Below are 19507 nucleotides of genomic sequence, written 5' to 3'. Positions count from 1 at the left end.
TCGTGCATTGGGGCGCTGGGTGTATTCAAGGTGTTGGTTGCAGCCATTCACTGGAGGCTAAATAACTACTCACTGCCAATAGAGAGCCACCTGACAATGTACTAAGAAACGCCAATGGTTATGCCCCATCCTCCTTTTTTATTTTTTGAGGCTTTGGGCAAAAGTTTGCTTGACATTTGACATTATGGGCTGTCAGCCTCATTCCAACACAAGCACCGCGGAGCTCGTCAAGGATTCCGGCAGCCTTGCGGGCGCCAATATGAGACTGACGACTGTCATGTTGTGATGCGGATCCAGCCGTGAGCCGTTAAGAATGATTGCACGAGTTCATACCGCCACTCGGCCGTAATCCCTTCACAGCACGTTCATCCCAGAATTACGACTTCAGAGCAACCGCAGCATCCAATCACATGTAATATCACTACATCAGCCACTTTATCTCCATCATCCATCTAATTCTCTGTCATCCACCCAATTTTACATATTACCGTTTCTGATATTTAATTCTGAATTGTAATCCTAGATAGTCTTGTCACAAACTGTAAGGCTTAAACGTTGAATTTTAAACTGAAGCTGTATTCTAGTGACAGGAAAGATTCCAATTATGTCAGAATGTCTTCTTGTCTTCTACTGGAAACTGTTTTATTTTCATTTATATTTCTGTTCTGTCAATTCTTGGCCCCTTGTGGCCAAGGAAAGAGATCTTCACCATTCTTGGTCCTAGTTGCGTATGTCTTGGTCGTACTCATTCCTATATTTTAAAGGTTGATGAAATCACTTTCCTCATTGTTTCAATTTTAGTTTTATATTTGAAAAATATGTAATTTAACAACGACACCTAAGGAAGTATCATAGCTGGTTCAAAGCATTCAGGTCTCGGCGAATTCTTTCCTAATATCTTGCATTTGCAGAGGTTATTTTTCACCTGGGCGAAATCAAGTAAAATGCATTGAAATTATGCTTATTGCATGTAAACCTTTGCTAATATTAGCGCCATCCAAGATACACTTACAGCCTAAGCTACAGCACTTGGGCAGAATGTTGTTTAATGGACTGTTAGTCTGGATGTTTTAATTGCTTTCAGAATAAAACACACAGGATTTGATTTTACACTCATGCCCTAATTAAGCGTATGGCGTTTGTTTAGTCTAATTTGTAGTTCCACAACTTAACATAATTAAATGTTTCACATTTTGCCCGATGCCTTCTCGTCTTTTATTGTCAAGAATATATCTCTAGAGGTCCATTAGCATGGAAATAATATTCTGACTTGAGTATGAATATTAATTTGAAAAATAAAGTATAAAAATAAAGTAAAGCTGATTATATGAGGATTTCTGCAGAAGTGTTTATTTTACAGAAAAGGCTACAGAAGCATATTGTCATTATCAGTACGCTGTTTAAATATTTATTCTTATGGTTACATCAGTGCTCGGAGGACTTCTAATTACCAGAGAAGAGAAGAGCATAAGGCAGCCACAATATTTGACACAAAACTTCTTTAATGGTATATGTGCACACATACTGAAAATTGAAGTGAAATTGTATAAATTTATATACACAAAGAAAATTTGAAGGTTGGACTGTTTTACAGACTATATACATCGTTAGAAGTATATGAAGTTAAGAAAGACCCTTCACACCTTTGATTAAATTACCTGCAATATTCATGATGATGTATAAAGTTACTAGCCGATGTATTACTTAGTTGCGTAACATGGTGGCCTGTGTATTAGCACTCATTAATTTTTTTACATAACACTGTAAGTAAACAAACTTATGTACATTTGCATTAATATTGACATTTAAGTAGCAGATGACACATTCAGATCAGATGAGTTCGTCTGATCCAAATACACCCACAGTAATTTAAATTTATCGTGCTTTTCTGAGGACCGAGCAAGAGCTTGTAATGCATTCAGCGTCGTCACAATGGTCAATTGCTGCTAAACGCGTTACCCGTGTCTGTCAGACGGGTAAGAGCGAAAAGGTGACACGTTTCATTTTCAGGTTTAATGCACAGCCATAATACATGAAGTGATGCACTTATTTTCATTACAATCCTGACATAAAGTCGTGTACAGCTCTTCTACAATTCAGTTACATCCATTTCTCACCGTATTCATCTAATAGGCTGGAGAGAGGATTAAGCAGAAAGGACAAATTACTCCAAATTATTATTTATTAAGCCGAATTATTTGGTAACGCTTTACATTAACTGCACCTTCATAATGCAGTCATAGAGCATTCATAAGCAACATGTAAGTATTCCTTAACATCCTAACATACCTTAACAGGTGTAATACACATTAATAACAAATATATTATAATAACAAACATTACAATCATATTATTACATAATGTTTGTTATTAATCTATTTGAAAGTTGTTAAGGCATGCTAATGCATTCTATTAATGAATTATGAATGCATTATGAAGGTGCACTGTGTTGTATGAATGCATGATTAATGCTTTTGAAGGTGCAGTTACTGAAGAGCGTTACCAATTATTTCAAACACTTCAGGTGCCAGTTAACTGCAGAAAGGGAACTGCAGTACTGTACATACAGGAAGAATGTACCAAAAGAACCAAACATGTTGTACATCTATTTTAACTTACGGCATCAGCGCCCTGTGTTTGTTAAGTTTTAGACCAACTAGGTCTAAAATGAAAGGTTTTTGTCGAATGATGTCGATGCAGCAAGATGAGGTGAATTTATCTCCGACAAGCAAAGGGACATGAGCGGACCAGACGATTTCACATGTCCCATCAAATAAACACAACTTGCATGTGTCTGGAGAAAACAACTGTACATGTGCCAGGATCGGGCACTTTCATTCATGACGTGCTGCACCCTCTACCTGGGTCTTATCCCATGTTTTGAAGGCAAGGTCCTTGGCTGAAGGTCCATCTCAGTAGCTGGGTGCATGGAAGCAGAAAAGAAGAATTATCTTCTCTTCTAAGTCTTCTTCAGTCATGAGTTCTCTGAAGAACCTGTTCTAGAAGTTTCTGTAAAAGAAAGTGTACTATATGTAGTATAATACATACATACATACTGTACAAGAACACCTACATTTTTTGCATTTTAATAATCTCAAAACATGACCTTTTTATCTAAAGCTATTTTATGGTATGACTATCAGTGTTTTCTATGCCAAAAAAGACTGAGGAGGCTCCATGCTGATTTGCGCAGTAGGATCGCGATCCATCCATGCCAACTTGTAAGAAATGACCTTTTTTTAGCTAAACTTCCACTCATCCAGTCATGCAAGATCTGAACAAAGAAGCTGTTTAATACTGGCTCGTTTTTATCAGGGGGGAGATCTGATACTGCCGTTGCCAGTCTGTCAGTCTAGCAGACTGTGCACATAGCCTATGAGGAAATGTTTCAGCAATCTGAAAGTCAGACTCTGACTCCAAGCAACCTTTGCTTATAGGAGTGACTCAGGCGCTTGATAACCCAAGGCCCTCTGTTGAAAGAGACCAGAGTGAAACATCCATGTCATCCAAAAAAAGCAAAGAATAAAATAAAATGAAGAAATAACTTGAGTGCACACAGAACAGCCTGGGGTGCCCTTAGCTTCTAGGGCCATTTCATTACATCTTAGCCTTGGATCATGCGATCAGACCCATGGATTGTTGCGTATAGCTGTGAGGAAAAGCGAATGGTACGAAACAGCCTGGCAGTGCATTTCTGTTTCACTGGACTTCTTTAGGTAGCTTCAACCCCCTTTATACAGTTATACAGGTACCTTGGGGGGGGGGGGGGGGACACAATTGTCAGTAAAACTTTCAACTGCATGATGCAGTTACAATACACTGAAAACTGGTCCCCATCCATTTTTTTACAGTGAGAGCTACTTTAGGAATGTAAATTATCTGGTGAGCAAGAAAGTCGCAAAGGTATATTTTTCTGACTGGGGGGGGGGGGGGGGGGGCGGTGTCGGTGAATTTGCTCTGTGTTACAGTGACTGTGTGATTGTCTTGAATGGTTTGTTGATCATGATCAACTGGTTCGCCAATAAATAAAGGTAACAACCAGCAGGAGTGTATTTTAGGAATTGTATGTTAAAATAGCACATTATTAACATTTTTAAAAAACAGCTACAACAAAATTCATTTACATATAATAATTTGTCCTTTTTAATAAGGGCACGAAGCATTAAAGGTGTGATCAGAAGTGAAATGGTGACCTCTGCTGGCAAGAGAGTGAATACAAAAGTCCATTTGTACTTCATATGGAACCTGCTGCCATAATTTCTCACTCTCAAAATGATAAATCTGCAAATTTCCAAAAGTCCAAGTTTCAAGGGATGTTAGTGAAAATTGGCGATTTTAAGGTTCCCCGGAAACTTTTGGCCAGCCAGCTTTGGAATCAGTGAACTGGCAAGAGAATTACTCCTGTCTGACAACAGGCAAGAAATGACAGGGTCCCTTCTCTGCGTGAAGTGTGGATCCCACACAGAAAAGTTCCACCTCTGAAACTGAAAGCCTGTCTTTCGTTTGAGTGCCCTTTCGTACCAATCATTTTACCGTCTGAAATCAAACTATTAAAACTACAGAAATGCACAGACATACACTCATAACCATAATGCATGCTAGCATAAAAAGTACTGCACACCATTTCTTTAAAAGGGTTTTAGAATGTCTGCAGTGATGATATCATTTTAAATTTTAAACAGCAATAGCTGTTAGACCGCTATCACTGCTGTCACACGTACTGTTTTATAGGTATGACACCACTAGTGGAACATAATACTAAAGTAAATTATTTTTGTACAACATGAGAGCATAATGGAACGGCTGTGCTGTGTGAACGCGACCATTAAAATTTTATTTTAAATTGTCTGGTCACTTAGAGTGATTATAAAGAATTCTTGATTCCACAGCAGAATGTTTTCAGCACCCCCCGGAGACAAAACTTCACATCTTTCTTTGCAGTTCCAATCTTTCCTCACAGCTCTTTAATGAACTTTTTACAGATGGAAAAATCAAGGTTGGGTGGTTTTAGAAGGTCCTCCTTTACAGAGCCCAAACCAGGACAGAGTGAGGTCTAAACGCTTTACCTTCTTAAAGAGCTCGACCCGAAGTCTATTGGTCTGGGACATTATTTTCTTTTTCTCTTCCTCCTTCTTCTTCATTACTTCGGGCAGCTTGTTGTATATCCTGACAAGATATTCAATCAAGAGAGGGAGGAGTTCGGACACCACAGCGAGGGAGGGGCAGCGTCAGGTGCTGTTTATCGTTGCTGCTCATTCAAGGCAGGAAATCTCAAATCAATGAACGTCCCTTCGTTGAGACGAACGCTCATCACGCATCAATAACTAGCCAATAGTGTCACAAAGCAAGTCCATTAACTACCACTAATAGAGCTTGTTTGTTCTCAAGTAAGTCAATTAAGAATTTAAAATTACACTGATCTGTGAGTCATTCCACAGAACCTTCCAAGTCAAAAGTATGCACACAGAGTAGAATAACATGAGAAGCATGTACAGTAAGTATGTAACATCTACATGCGTGTAAAAGTACACAGAGAAAAGAGCATGGAACCGGGCTGAGGACTGACCGCTTGGATCGGCTCTGCATCTCCTTTCCTGAGATGATTCTTTCCTTGGGTTTGAAAAGGTTATCTAGAAGTACAAACAGAGCCACGATGGAGGTAAACAAAGATGTGGTCAGAACATTTCTTCTCACTGTGTAATTTTATACCCTGAAATGTTTGAACTGGCCGTAATCAACACATCAGTTTAAAAAAGCACCACGTTTAACCAAATGATCCTCTAAGACAGTGTTTCCTTATCCGGTCCTCGGGGACCCACAGCAGTTCATGTTTTTGCTCCCCCCAATTACTTCGGAGTTGAGGGAGTAAAAACATTACCAGTTTCAGAAACACTGCTGTAAGACAGGGTTTCCCAATCCGGCTCTCGGTCACCCTCAAACAGTCCACATTTTTGCTCTGGAGCTGGGAGGGAGCAAAAATGTGGACTGTCTGTGGGTCCCCGAGGACTGGGTTGGGACACACTGCTCTAAGATAGCAGTTGTGAACATTATTTAGTGATTACAGAAATGAGCATGTTATAACCGAGAGTGAAGGCTTTGAAGTTGAACATTAATCAGTGACTTGTTCAGCCTCATTAAATCACTCTCAAAATCATAACTGAAGGAAAATATGTCTATTAGTCTGTTACCCAGACTACCTGGCTTATTCAGAGAACTGCAATACTCATATTTCACCAGCAGAGGAAACTAAATCCAATGGAATCAGAAAATGCTGAAAATCACACTGACAGACTTATTAAAAAGACGATTCAAAGCACAGCAATATCAACATATAAAATGGCTCTTTAAATGAATATCGGGGAAAAAAACAACAAAATGTATAAAGCTTCGTTATTCCGTAGCATAAATAATACTAGTGTAGGACTAATTAATAAAATGGCTTTATGTGTGTAAGAAATACCAGTATATATAATCTGTCACTTCAGATATGTACAATCCATTAAAGGGCAGTACCGCTCAGAGGGTGGGGCTTGGTGTATTTTCTCCTTCGGTGTCCCTGTGGCCCCCCCATTTCCTGGCCTGGGGACACAGCAGACCTGCGCTCCAGGGCACGTCGCTCCAGCGCTAGCAGTCTGTCCTGGGAATGAGTGATGAAGTCTGGGCGAAACAGCTGCAGGGCCTCCTATAACATAACCAGTCCTCATAACCTACTCATCTGCTGGTCTTTCCTCAGGGCTGGAGACATTCATAGCTCAGTAGGGAGGAAAGACTTGCGAGAGCTATACAGCAAGAAAGCTACTTGTTGAACGAAAAACATTATCCAGTATGATGAGTCCAACAATTATTAGAATGTTATACTTAACCGGCCATTTTTTCAGCAGTATAGAGAGAACTGTACTTAAGAATCTTTCCCAAGCTGGAAAAATGGCATATTCCATACTGGAACTGGGGCTGACAATCCAAAACATCTGGATGCTCATTCAGGCTACAACTCAGGTTAATCTCCCAGAAACTAGCTTTTGTCCAAGAGCATTATGACTTGTGAAATCAAATGATTTTCTACACAACAGGTTCCATTAAGATGCTGGTACAGTTGCCTGGGGACAATACTGTACCCAGTGTGCACTGACCGTTGAGTCAGATAAGGAGCAATTCAGACTATCCATCGTTTAGCTCTTTATCCTGGTCCAATGGTGCCCGGAGCCTTTTTGAAGCGGCACGGGGCACAAAGCTGAGTACGGTGCCTCATACGGCACATACAGTACATGCATACAACTGCAATCATACACTGCATGCAGTTTAGATGTTACAGTTAGCCTAGCTGCTTGCGTTTGGACTGCAGGACAAAACTGGGAAACTAAAAAAAACAGGCACATACACTGAGCATAGATGCAACTCAAGCCCTCGATACTAGAGGGGTTAGGCAAGGGTGCTACCGTGCCAACAAGCAACCTCTTAATTCATAACAATAATGCTACAACGCATAACAATCATAAGATCCCAAGAAAGCCAACAAAATAAATTTAGCATAGCTATACTTAAGTTAACAATTAAAATGTTTAAGGAACAGTACGGTCGGCGTCTTCACACTCTCGCTGATACCTACGCGAGGAAAAGGCTCGTTCGAAATATTTTCCCTTGCCGTGATTACATAGGGCTGTTTGAAGCCACCATTACACAAAAGGAGATAGAAAGGCGAGCTGGCTACAGGGACAACGACACAAGAATGATGATGCATCAGGCCTGAAGAGAAGAAATGATGATAGGAGAGTAGGACTCTTGGCACAGACGTCAAACTGATATCCCATTTACTGGGAGTTAGAGGAAACAGAGCAGGCAAAATGTGCACAATATCTACACATGAAAGGAAGGAAAGGTCAAGCAATTCAATAAAAACAAACTTAGTCTCTCTCTCTCTCTGACTCTCGATCTCTAGACCATTGAGATCCATGCCCACCCCCTAGTGGTAACAAAAAGCAGTGCACCATTTACATGACATCAGCTAATGCGAATAATATGCTACCTATCTGAAATATGACCTAACATGGTTCTTACTGTGTATATTTTGAAGCTTGATATTCAGAAATTGTACATCAATTTTAATATAAAGCCATGAATATATCTAGATTTAATTTAAGCCTACCCTGAGAGTAAGACCGCTCATCGCAGTCTTCTGTGGCACTAATTTCCAGCTGGACTTGACAGCCAGGGACCCGGGAGTTTCTGAAATGTGGTCCACGCTCCACGCAGTGTATGAACCTTTCACGACTCTTCTCTGACCTTGCGATGTTCTCCCAGAATTCCCAGCATTCACAACTGCAAAAAAAAAAGAAAACACAAAACAAAACAAAAAAAAATATTCAGACGCAAATGTTAAAAGGGCCAATTTGAAGGGCCGAATGCACAGTGAGCCTTTAATGGCGCGATCGTCAGAAAGCCGCCATCTGCCACAGAGGTAATTCTGTGCCGACCCTTCTGTGTTCTCTGAAGGTGACTAAAGGAAGCACTTTACCTCCCTCATGCTGTCAGCTGGGCCGCCTGCCCACCCCTAGGGCTCCCTGCTGATTCCATCGCAGAGAATCGGGAGGCTTTGATTAAGTTACATTAAATTAGTAGAAAAAGACTGTAAATCTACTGTAGGTGCTGCGGCCAGAGCTATATTCTGACCTCTTGCATCTAAAGATCATCAAGTCCCTGGGCCCAGACAGGCCCGTAAAGGGTGACCTCCTTACTTGTCCTACTTTGAGCCCTCGACACTAGTGTGCATCCCAAATCCACTGCGACCTGACTATATATGTAAGAACAAGATCATTAGCAGTTACTGTGGGGGTTGTGTGTAGCTCAGCAGGATTGGCTGCTGGGGCAGCAATCAGAAGGTCATCAGTTCAAATCCTGAACTCAGCAAAGCATTTTCACTCCTAGGCGAGGCCCTTAACCCCCAGCCGGTGCAAAAAATCTGCAGGGGACGATATACAGTACACCAACTTAACTATTACTTGATGCTGTGTGCTGTTTATTTCTTGGGAAGAAAATGGCACAAATGGTACACAGGTTATTCATATGAAATTCATAAAAGGCGCAATGCAGCGTTCAGAGGGCTGAACATGAGTATTAATATGATATGATGCCAGGAGAATCGATAAGGAAGCATCACCGTAGGTCTTACACATGAAGTGCTCTCCAAAGCAGTATAACCCACACACCTTGGGCATCGCTAGCGTCCCCTGTGCCCCCTCCACTGTTTCGGCACTGACATGTCTTCTTGTTTCCAGCTCGATCTTGACTCAAAACCTCAGCGGACAAGTGCCTTGACTCCGACAGTGACACTTCAGATGTCAAGCAGCACATGTTTAAATCCGAGGTCATGTTGTTAGCGGAGTCTTTAAGTCTTGAGCTTGGCTGGGTCGATGCTGGAGACGTGGAGCACAGTTTGAATTCCAGACTCCCACGCACACCAGGGTAGCCTGACGGCCTCCTGGGTCTTTCCAATTCATTTCCCCTCCCTGGAGGGTTCAGGGCTTGTCTGTGAAGGGCTGTACTCTGAAGGCGCAGCGACAGGGTAGATCTATAAGCATCAGCCTTGCTGGGCTCCATGGTGCCTTTCCCCAGCAAAACAGTCAGTGCCCTGTTCAGGTACAAGACCGAGTTCACAGCACTGACCGACACCTCCAGTCGACTGCAAGTGCAGTGGCTACACTGCGCTGAGGACTCATAGAAATCAGAGCTATCCTGTTGCCAGAAGTCAGAAAAGGCATTCTCCTTGTTCTCTCCGTCGGTGCTACTTTGTCTGATCTCAGGAGCTCTTGTTTCACAGACGTCCTGGCCCAAGAAACAGCTTTGCCTGTGATCTGTCATTTTTACGCTGACAGGCTTTCTTTTACCCAACAACGGCTTGCTGTCGCAGTCCACCATGGAATATCCCTGGGCCGTAGCAGCGGAGTCCTTGTCCTGGGCCAAATGGCCACCATGAGTTAAGGTCGGGAATCTGGGTTCTGCGGGCGAACACTCCAGGGGTGATGTGTTTGTGGTGTGGGGCACCATGCGTGCTGAGAAGGTGATGGATGAGAAGCCCACATTTGGTGAGCCCTTGGCATCAACCAGCGGTAAATCCGAGGGAATTGGGCTCATACCAGTGGACTGCGATGGGTTTGCTGTCTGGAGAACTGTGCAGCTCAGAGCTGGTTCCAAACTACTTTCCCTGTGAGAATAATCCTGCTGAATACTGCCAGGGTGAACAGCTGATGCCATTTTCATCTCCTTCCATCCTTTGGAAAAACTGATCTGGCTTGACAGGTGGCTACTCTTCAGAGGAGCTACGTTGTCCTTGTTGGATTCCTGCAAAAGGGAAGAGATAAAACCACTAACTCGATGAAGATCCTTTATAATCTACGTTCTTCTGTCACACATATCAAGCAACTGTAGTTTGGAAAATGTCCCAAAAGTTGTTAGCATATCCTGCGATAATTTATATTCTACAAATTACAAATTAACCATGAGACTTAAGGTCCCAGAGTGAGAATGCGAGTTGAAAACTCTGGAACCCCCTGGATTAATAGCTTTTGAGGCCAGAACTATATTTCCTAGGACAAAACAGTAAAGCATTAATATTCCAATTAATATTCCTGCTGCTATATACTTGTAAGGGACATTAAATCTGATTGCTGCAGTAAGGAATATGGGTGAAATAAGAAATAAAAAGAATTTTAAGTCACACCAACATCCATCTTCCCACCACATCCTGGGCAGGGTTATGGAGGAGGCCAGAAGTACACACACACAGAGACACACACACACAGCAGAGAATAGAACTTAAATCTCAAACTTGAACCTACAAGACAACCGTGCTACTCACTTATTGTCCATTACACCCACCCAGAGCTACAGATTACATATAATAAGTAGCAGGAGGCCTTGAAACACAATGCATTCTTCATAACTTTTCTTTACACACAGACAAGGATTTCGATTAAACAACTACGATTCTAATGAAATTTACCGGAGAACAACGGACTGCTCAGCCCATATCAATAATCCCGTAAGTGGGATTTCCTCAATTTTTATAACAAATTCCTTAAGAAATACTATACACAATAACAGACGCAAGCCAATATTATAGCAGCAAGCTATAAAATTCCGTTGAATTAGCAAAACTAAATATTTCATTAAATTAGCCTGCAGCATGTGTGCTAAATGCTCCACATTTTTACCTCTCTGATACTGCATGACACTGGCGCGGGGAACCTCCGAATGCGGAATCCCGCGAAGCTGTCGCACGCTCCTGTTTCCTTTTGGTCTGCATAACACAAATCGATTTTGCGGTTTTAGTTTGCACAGGAATATATATAAATATATTCATATAATAATCAAGTTCAATTTGGCTGCCATTCTACACATAATAAAAACCCATTTTGCGTTTGTTTTTCTTTTGATCTGACAAACAAGAAAAAAAGTATATAAAGTAACAAGGACGAAATAAAGGCTGGAAAAGGCAAAAGGACTGCAGAAGTCGGGAAAGATATCCGCACTGACCCTCCTGCCAGTTAGCGGCTATCAAGTGTCCCTTCCTCATTTTCCTACAGAAGTAGGTTTGTAATCTGAGCAGCTGGTTTCTGCGCGATCTCTGTGCGCTGCCACAGAGGCATTTTTATGTTTGGAAAACGCCACAAAAGCGATCTAAAATCGGATTTCATGAAGAAAACATAGAACAGACTAAAGCAAGAGCTTAGGATAACTTTGCGACACATTTTAAAAGTTGATACCATGCTGTTTATTGCTGGATTGTAACCTGGTTGTTTTCTATTTGCGCCTTTAACAAAGTTATTGAAACGCCCTAAGTAAATGCAAATTTAAAACATTGGATTCCAATAAACTCGGTGAAAGGGACAATGTAAAAGATGTACTATAATTGTGGTTTAAAAATAATTAATTTTTAAAAAGAATGAAAATATATTAGCTAATTCCTGAAAGTGTTTTCCGGCGGCATAACGCTGATGAGGTTACGTCTTAATTAAATGAGTTTCACTAACGGGTTTGTTAATTATTTTTTCTTGGGAAAAAATGCCCGCAGCAGCAGAAAACATTTTAAATGGCAGCTTCCCTGCTGTCAGTGTCGATCACCATATGGTGCAATGGCTGAGAGATGCTGATGAGCGGCCAGCTTACAGCCCGTTTCCTCGTAAAGTCCTTGATACTCTTAAATACCGAGGTTCCGTATCAAAAGGCGTGTGAAAAAAATGCGTTGCTTTATGATGCTTGCATATTTGCTGCTAATTTGTAAATTGTGTTAGACAAACTAAATAAAATAAAAGGTTAACTTAAATATAAAAGTAGCATTTTATCCAATTAAAGCGTTTGCTCCGATAGGCCTACATGAAATAGACATTTTCTGCTTTAGATTGAACTTTAGATTTGACAAGTACCAAAAACAAACTAAACTAAATATTGTCTTATTGTGAACATTGTGAACATTTACAATTTTGCATGCATGTGTGGAAAATCGTTTTTTTATATAGGTGATATCTATAGCAAAGCTTCTGATTGGTTGGAGCCTTATGATGTACGGCCAGGAATAAACGTGACTTTCTTTTAGATGACCTTCACGTTTTGGCTATTCAGATTGATGGCACTTGTCTTGGCTTCCCAGGAATGACATGTATGTTACAATCGGTAAAGAGAAGCTCGTGCCTGTTTATTTTAATTGTGTCAAGTGCCGTTTTTCTTTTAAATTCCCACTACAACAAATGATGTTTCTGAATTTCCCTAACAGTGTCATCACTGTCCAATGGTCTATCAAATTTGACCTGTTCTTTGCTTCATTGTTGCTCCTGAATGCAGAGATTCAGTTGGTAAACGGCGCCTGACTTAGATGGAACATTCTATGGGGTTTGGGTCAGTATAAGAGCAAGAAAAACTAGTTAATAACTAAAAAACTAAAAAAAATTGAACATAATCAGATTGGTCTGGGTTGGGGGGTGGGGCAGTGTGATAGACTTTCATGGGGCCCAAAACTTCTAACAGTCCCCCTAACTACAGCAGACAGTATAAAGTACCCCTCCATAAATTATTATTGGAGGTTATAAAATTTAAAGATATAGTTTATCATATGTCTATGAAGGCTTTCAATTATCTATTCATGGACATCTTCACCAGTGAATTTCCAAAGCCTGTCAGATGAGTGGTGAAATATTTCAAAGGTTAAACATCAAGCCCAGTTAATGAGATTAATCATTCCAATATAGATTTTATCGTGTCATTGTTTTTAGTAAGTAGAATATTGCAGTAGACAGTCAGACCTACCACGCTGTTGCACTTCCTTTCTTAGCACATGATTGGTGGTGCTTCCTTGTTCCTGAAAAAAATATAGAGCATGGAACTGATTCAGTCGCTTAAGTTTAATATAAGTTTCATAATGATAAAATGTGTGATTTATTGTAAAGCGACGTACTAAAGGTAACATGCGTTTCCTTCTCCTTGCCACTTTCCAGGGACCTCCCTACATGATCCCACCTCATCCTTTATTTTACAGTAACTGAGTAAATACACCCGAGGCAGAGTGTGTGTGTGTGTGTGTATCGCTGATAAAACTATTTCCTGGGATATAACTTTGCATTATTTTAAAACTCAAATGAGATAAAAACAATGTATACGTGAGAATTCAGTAAAATGTATCCATTTTAACACATGTTCCAGAAATTAAGAAAGAGATCTTGGAGAGTAAATATATGTGTGTTTTTTACAAGGTCAGCATTTTCATTAAGGCTTTATGTTATTTACAACCATTCTCTACACTCTACTCTTCAAATGTTCATCCCTATAAACCAGTAATGGTTTCCGTACAAAGAATGAATGTTTCTCTTTAGGCTTGTAATTGTTACTCATATTCTGTTCTTCTATTTTTTTCCTTTCATCTTTGGTGAAAAAAATAGATACATCAACTGTGAGACCAGCCTCATGGTTACGAATAAAGCCACACACACACACACACACACACACACATACACACACACACACACACACACACACACATACACACACACATACACACACACACACACACACACACACATACACACACATACACACACACACACACATACACATACACACACACACGTGCACAAATAGGCCAGCAATTTTGATGCTTGCAATGCATCAAAAACTGTCAGCTCTTTGTTCTTTAAAGCATCATCTAGAACAGGAGTGGCCAGTCTTATCCAAAAAGGGCCGTTATATATGCAGGTTTTCACTGCAACTCCCTAATTTGGTCACTAATTAGAAGACTGATTGGCTGAAGAGTCCTCAAACCTGGGTTTGAACAGCTGACCTAAAGGTTAGTCCTAAAAACTAGCACACACACCGGCCCTTTGCGGATAAGACTGGCCACTCCTGATCTAGAGGGACTTCCTTCTGGAGTTGGGTGCAAATCAAGTCTGTCTTTGTCTAGTTAGTGAGCTTTTCAGTCTCTTTCAATCTATATGAACCACAGCGATGTGGGAGTCGTGACTTTTCTGCCACTAAGGCTACAGCCACATAAAGTCACTGCAGAAGGAAAAATGAATATATGAACAAGGTTTGTAGGGTTGCAGTCATTAGCATGAACTTAATAGAAAATGGGTTATGTATGACTGGACTGGTTAGACTGGAAATCTAGGGTGGGGGACGGGGTCTAGAAGCTTATCAAGCCTTAGAGTTACTCAAATACTCAAAACATATGCATTCAAGTAGCCAGTATTACACTGTTGACTAAAGAGTAGGCAAAATATGAGCAATTTACCAGTTTATATTCCCCAGCATATAGGTGGCAGCATGTGGCTCAGGGGGCTAAGCCTGTGTGCCTGTGATTGGCTGTAAGGTTGCTGGTTCGAGACCCTTAAGCCCCAGTTCCCCAGGTGTCATAACAGATGACTGCCAGCTTACTCTGCCTACAAAGAGCAAGTTGGGGGAGGCATAAAGATGATTTTTCCACAGGGATCAATAAAGTATCTATTATTATTATTATCTAATCTAGCAATAAGATAACTGCCAAATAAGAACTGAAAAACTGGATTAATTATTCTTTTAATTATCCCAAGGAACACATTAAAAAGGAAAAACAGAAAGATACAGGAAATGTACTAAAAAGTGGCAATAGTTAGGATCATTTTATCTGTACCTCTAGTCTGTTAATAAATGCCACCTACAGAGTATGCTGGAGCATGCAGTAATTGCCTTAACAGATACAGTATGACAAAAATGCAGCGACATGCAGTGTAATCCATAAGGAATTTCAGCATTTGGATTCGCAGGAAAGGTTCTCACATGCAGAAGAGGATTTCATAAGCACTTTCTTAGTTTTGCTTTGAGCATCAGTGCTTGTTTGTGTACAATTCTGTGAGCATAAATGCTCGACGGAACTGATGCACTGCTTTGGGGGAGATAAATCATGTTGCTTTCCTTTGGATGAATGCAATTTCACGACAGAACTCTTTGCTATGTATGTATGATAATGCTGAGAACATTTCAACCAGTTTGCATGGATATGTATTTAGCAATAGTATTTTAAATCTGAGTGATCGAATAAAAATCAAATTACCCAAAGTTGTTCAAGGTTTGGTATTCCGTCATTCATGTATACATTTATTGATAACATGATTGATTGCTTATATTTGCTTGTTATGCAGTATATACATTGCTATTCAATAATACAGCTAAAGTAATGGCTGATTTATGCCAGTGTGGGAATACAGTATACTTGAATAAAGAGTAATAATATTAATAATAATGTTTAAGTCACTTATGCGTTAAAGACACAAAAGAATGTAATGCTTTTGTTTTGCATGTCCAATAAATGTATAACATTTAATAAATAAAATCAATTGTCACAGCATCAGTAGTTAATAAATAATGTTTTGTCTTAAAAAGATTTTTAAAAAATCAAATAAGCTACTTCAAAACAGGAGAAACTCTCTTTTAATTAATAGATTTTTGTACGCGTTACTCCGAGATTGCCCAGAGAAGTACAGTAGTAGTATGTGACTTACCGGAAGGTAAAGGTTTTCTGCACTTGGACATATCTTGGAAATATCACAAACAATCGCTGTCCTCTCAACTGGCAGCCAGTTGTTCTCAACAGAGGCCAGCATGCACAGACTGACCATCTCTCTCTCTGCTGGGCTCCAGATCCGTGCTGTTGCAGTGTGCTCTTGATGGTGCATGTTGCGGCGCAGTGTGCCACTCTGACTGGGGACCAGTGAGAAGTTCTAGGCACTGAGCTTCGAGAAGATCTCGGTGCAATTCAGGACCTGGTCATGACTGTTAATATCTGCAGTATACACAGGCACAAGAATATCAAGAGAAGCTAAATCATCGTCCCACAAGCCTGAGAGGCGATCCTGTCTCCTTCCCAGCTGTAGCTACCCCTCAAGCTGTCTTTCCTCGTAGACCACGGATAAAACCTCCATGAGTGATGTCAAGCAATAGTCATCCTCCCTCCTGAGCCTCTTCCAAGCTGATGTTCTGCTCAGAGCACCAGCTGACTTGCAACCTATTGTCCTTTGTGGCTCAGGTAGTGGCTGCCAACTCTCAAATTTCAGAGCCGCCGATGAAGAGCCCTCACACAAGTTATTAATGAGGTCTTCTAGTCGTGCGCCTACGGTTGCCAGGAGAGACAGTAAGAGTGCATGGCTTAGGAAAACATTCACTTCTTGAAAAATATTCATTTAACAAAAGTGGGAGGTAACAGAGAGTGAAAAAAAAAGTGTTGAGCTTTCAGTGTCTCCTTAAACGTAGCTAAACATTAAATAATGCCCTTTATATTCCACTGTGTATGAAAATTATCATTTGCAAGGCTCTGGTTGTTAATTACCAACAGCTCTTAAAACCAGTGGATGGTATGTCAGTCATTAATGAGAAATACCAAATGATTATCCTCTATTTTCCATTAGTTTTATTAAAGGATTTTTTTGAAAGAAAATGTTTGTGAACAAGGCGTCTTCAGAAAAGTAAATTACGCTTGATGATGACTTTGTTGACGGCTGTGAAACTAAATGGTGACAATGGCTTGTCATTTTAGCAACAGTTGGTGGTAATTTACTGTGAAGAGCTGAAAACAAGACCTCAGAAGCTGTGCTGAGTTTCCCAGTTCGTCAAGTCTGTGAAAAAATTAACAATTCTTGTTTACATCTTCAAAGGAGAGAATAACTAGTAGGACCTTAATAGGCATAACCATAGTTTTAGTGTAAACCACAGCAGCCTCCTTGAATCAACAAAATAGTTATTATAATCAACAGCAGGATAGGATTTCTTAAGATCACATATTAACAACCAAGTTCAAATTATCCATCCATCCATACATCCATCATCCACTGTATCCATCCATCCATCTACTGTATCCATCCATCCATCCATCTACTGTATCCATCCATCCATCCATCCATCCATCTACTGTATCCATCCATCCATCCATCCATCTACTGTATCCATCCATCCATCCATCCATCTACTGTATCCATCCATCCATCCATCCATCTTTCAGTTATTCATCCAGTACTACTGTAGGTTGCTTTTCATTACTTAAATTAGATAAATATCCATATTACATGTTGATTGATTATCAACATTGGGCATGTAGAGCATATGACAGGGAATGTAAGACTTAGGGAAATGAACTTTAACAAAAAGTGACAGGACCTTGATCCTAAATTTTGCTGTTACCTTCTTGAACAGGTAAATAAGTATGTAGAAGAGCAGACTAACCGAATAGGCGTTAATGCCAGTGCAAAATTCGGTAAAACTCTGTAGAAGGAATTAAACGTATCCATCCATCCATCCATCCATCCATCCATCCATCTTCTGCACTTTTGTGACATGTACTGTAGGGTCACGGGGTCTGGAGCCTATCCTGGAAACCACAGGTAGAAGGTAGGGAGTAACCCAGGATGGGGCATCGACCCACCAGTGAAACATGTATGAAAAATAATATAATAAACATGGTAAAATTCCCACGAAGGCCTAGAATCCCTCGGAATTCCAAAGGCACCATTGTAATTTTTCCCCTTTAGTCCTTTTAATTCATGATCTAGAGGCCAAATTTGCCAATTTATTTTCATAATTCCATATTAGACATATTTCTATTTTTTCAAATATATATTATATTGTACTAATATAAATGCTATTATAATTTTAAACAACCAAATTAACAACTTTAACAACTGCAATCAGCATGCAAAAATCATTGATATTCCACATAACTATTCCCTTCACCTGAAGTGGAAATCGTTGTAGATCAGTGGTTATGAACCTGTTCAGATCTGCAAAACCCCTCGGTGTCAATGTGAAGCGTCTCCATGGTGACACAGTCTGAATGTGTCCCCGGTTTACCTCTTACTGTCCAAAGCACTCTGCACACTTCCTGTGGAAATTGGGGCCTGAATTGCCTTTTCGGGGGATATTCTGCATGAAAATAAAGACAAACTAAGATATGAAAGCATAAATACAGACATTATGAGTCAAACGCAGCTAGAAAATTAAAAAGGTAATGATGGAAGAGCACAATATAACTCCACAATTATGCAAGCAAGGACAACAACAAACAAAAACAATAAACTAGAATTTGCATTGGAAAATAATTATAACTAATTCGACTGAAATATAGCAGACAAGATTACACAATGTAGGGACCACAAATCAAAGTAACTTACATGATTTATTATTCACAGTAGCACTCGCATAAGAATATAGCTCAATTAGCCACATTGACACCCCCATTCTTCCAGGGCTGGGGGTTTGAGTCCTGAATTTTCTAAGTGTGTGTGTTTGTCTGCATTTTCTCTGTTGGTTTCCTCCTGCAGTCTAAAGATGGACAATTAGGCTAATCGTCTTATTTTTTATTCACTTATTATTTAGGAGACATGCAAGTGAATTAAGTTTGAGATCAGAGAACAGGGCCGTGCCCAGGTTATCTCAGCACTCTGCTGGTCATAGGATCTGAATCCTCAACCCCCTACAGTATATACAGGCACAAGAATCCCAAATTGGCCACAGGGAAGTATGTGTGTGTGGATTAGGATTATATTACATTGTGGGGACCAAATGTCCCCCAGAATCTGATAAAAAAAAAATTCACATGGTGGGGACCATTTTTCAGGTCCCCAGAAAGATCTGTGAATGCAATCAAAAAAGTAAAAAAGTCTTGTATTTTGTTTGGTTACATATGGTTAAGCTTAGGGCTGGGTAGGGTTAAGGTCGTCATGTTGGGATTAGAGTTTTCCCCGTAGAAATGAATGGAGAGTCCCCACAGTGATATAATTACAAACCTGTGTGTGTGTGTGTGTGTGTGTGTGTGTGTGTATAGTGATGGACTAGAATTCTGTTTACTTCAGGCTTGTGATCTTCCCTGCCTGGGATAAGCTTCAGGTTTAATTACAATAATGAGCAGGGCCCTTTAATGATAGAGGAAAATAGTTATTTATAGTTTAATAGAAATGAATATGAGTGGCACATTGTTACCTCACACCTCTGGGATCAAGGT

At 40.2% G+C, this 19507-nt stretch overlaps 1 protein-coding gene across 2 annotated transcripts; it reads right to left on the bottom strand.

Moving 5' to 3' along the window:
• Positions 1-1511: 1511 nt before the first annotated feature.
• LOC125738900 (uncharacterized) lies at positions 1512-16593 on the bottom strand. 2 transcript variants are annotated; one of them, XM_049008413.1, is made up of 9 exons: positions 16020-16593; positions 13297-13348; positions 11208-11293; positions 9204-10335; positions 8144-8316; positions 6514-6682; positions 5567-5630; positions 5067-5166; positions 1512-3009 (listed from the first exon to the last, which is right to left on the bottom strand). In XM_049008413.1, the coding sequence occupies exons 1-9, from the start codon at positions 16191-16193 to the stop codon at positions 2971-2973; spliced, it is 1989 nt and encodes a 662-aa protein (XP_048864370.1). In that variant the 5' UTR covers positions 16194-16593; the 3' UTR covers positions 1512-2970. The 2 variants fall into 2 exon arrangements, with proteins under 2 accessions (XP_048864370.1, XP_048864368.1); XM_049008411.1 differs by having other exon boundaries at positions 1512-2919.
• Positions 16594-19507: the final 2914 nt, after the last annotated feature.

The sequence above is a fragment of the Brienomyrus brachyistius genome, chromosome 3, assembly GCF_023856365.1.
Source record: "Brienomyrus brachyistius isolate T26 chromosome 3, BBRACH_0.4, whole genome shotgun sequence".
NCBI lineage: Eukaryota > Metazoa > Chordata > Actinopteri > Osteoglossiformes > Mormyridae > Brienomyrus > Brienomyrus brachyistius.
Note: the sequence above shows the minus strand (reverse complement) of the source record. Positions and strands in the feature narration are given on the sequence as shown.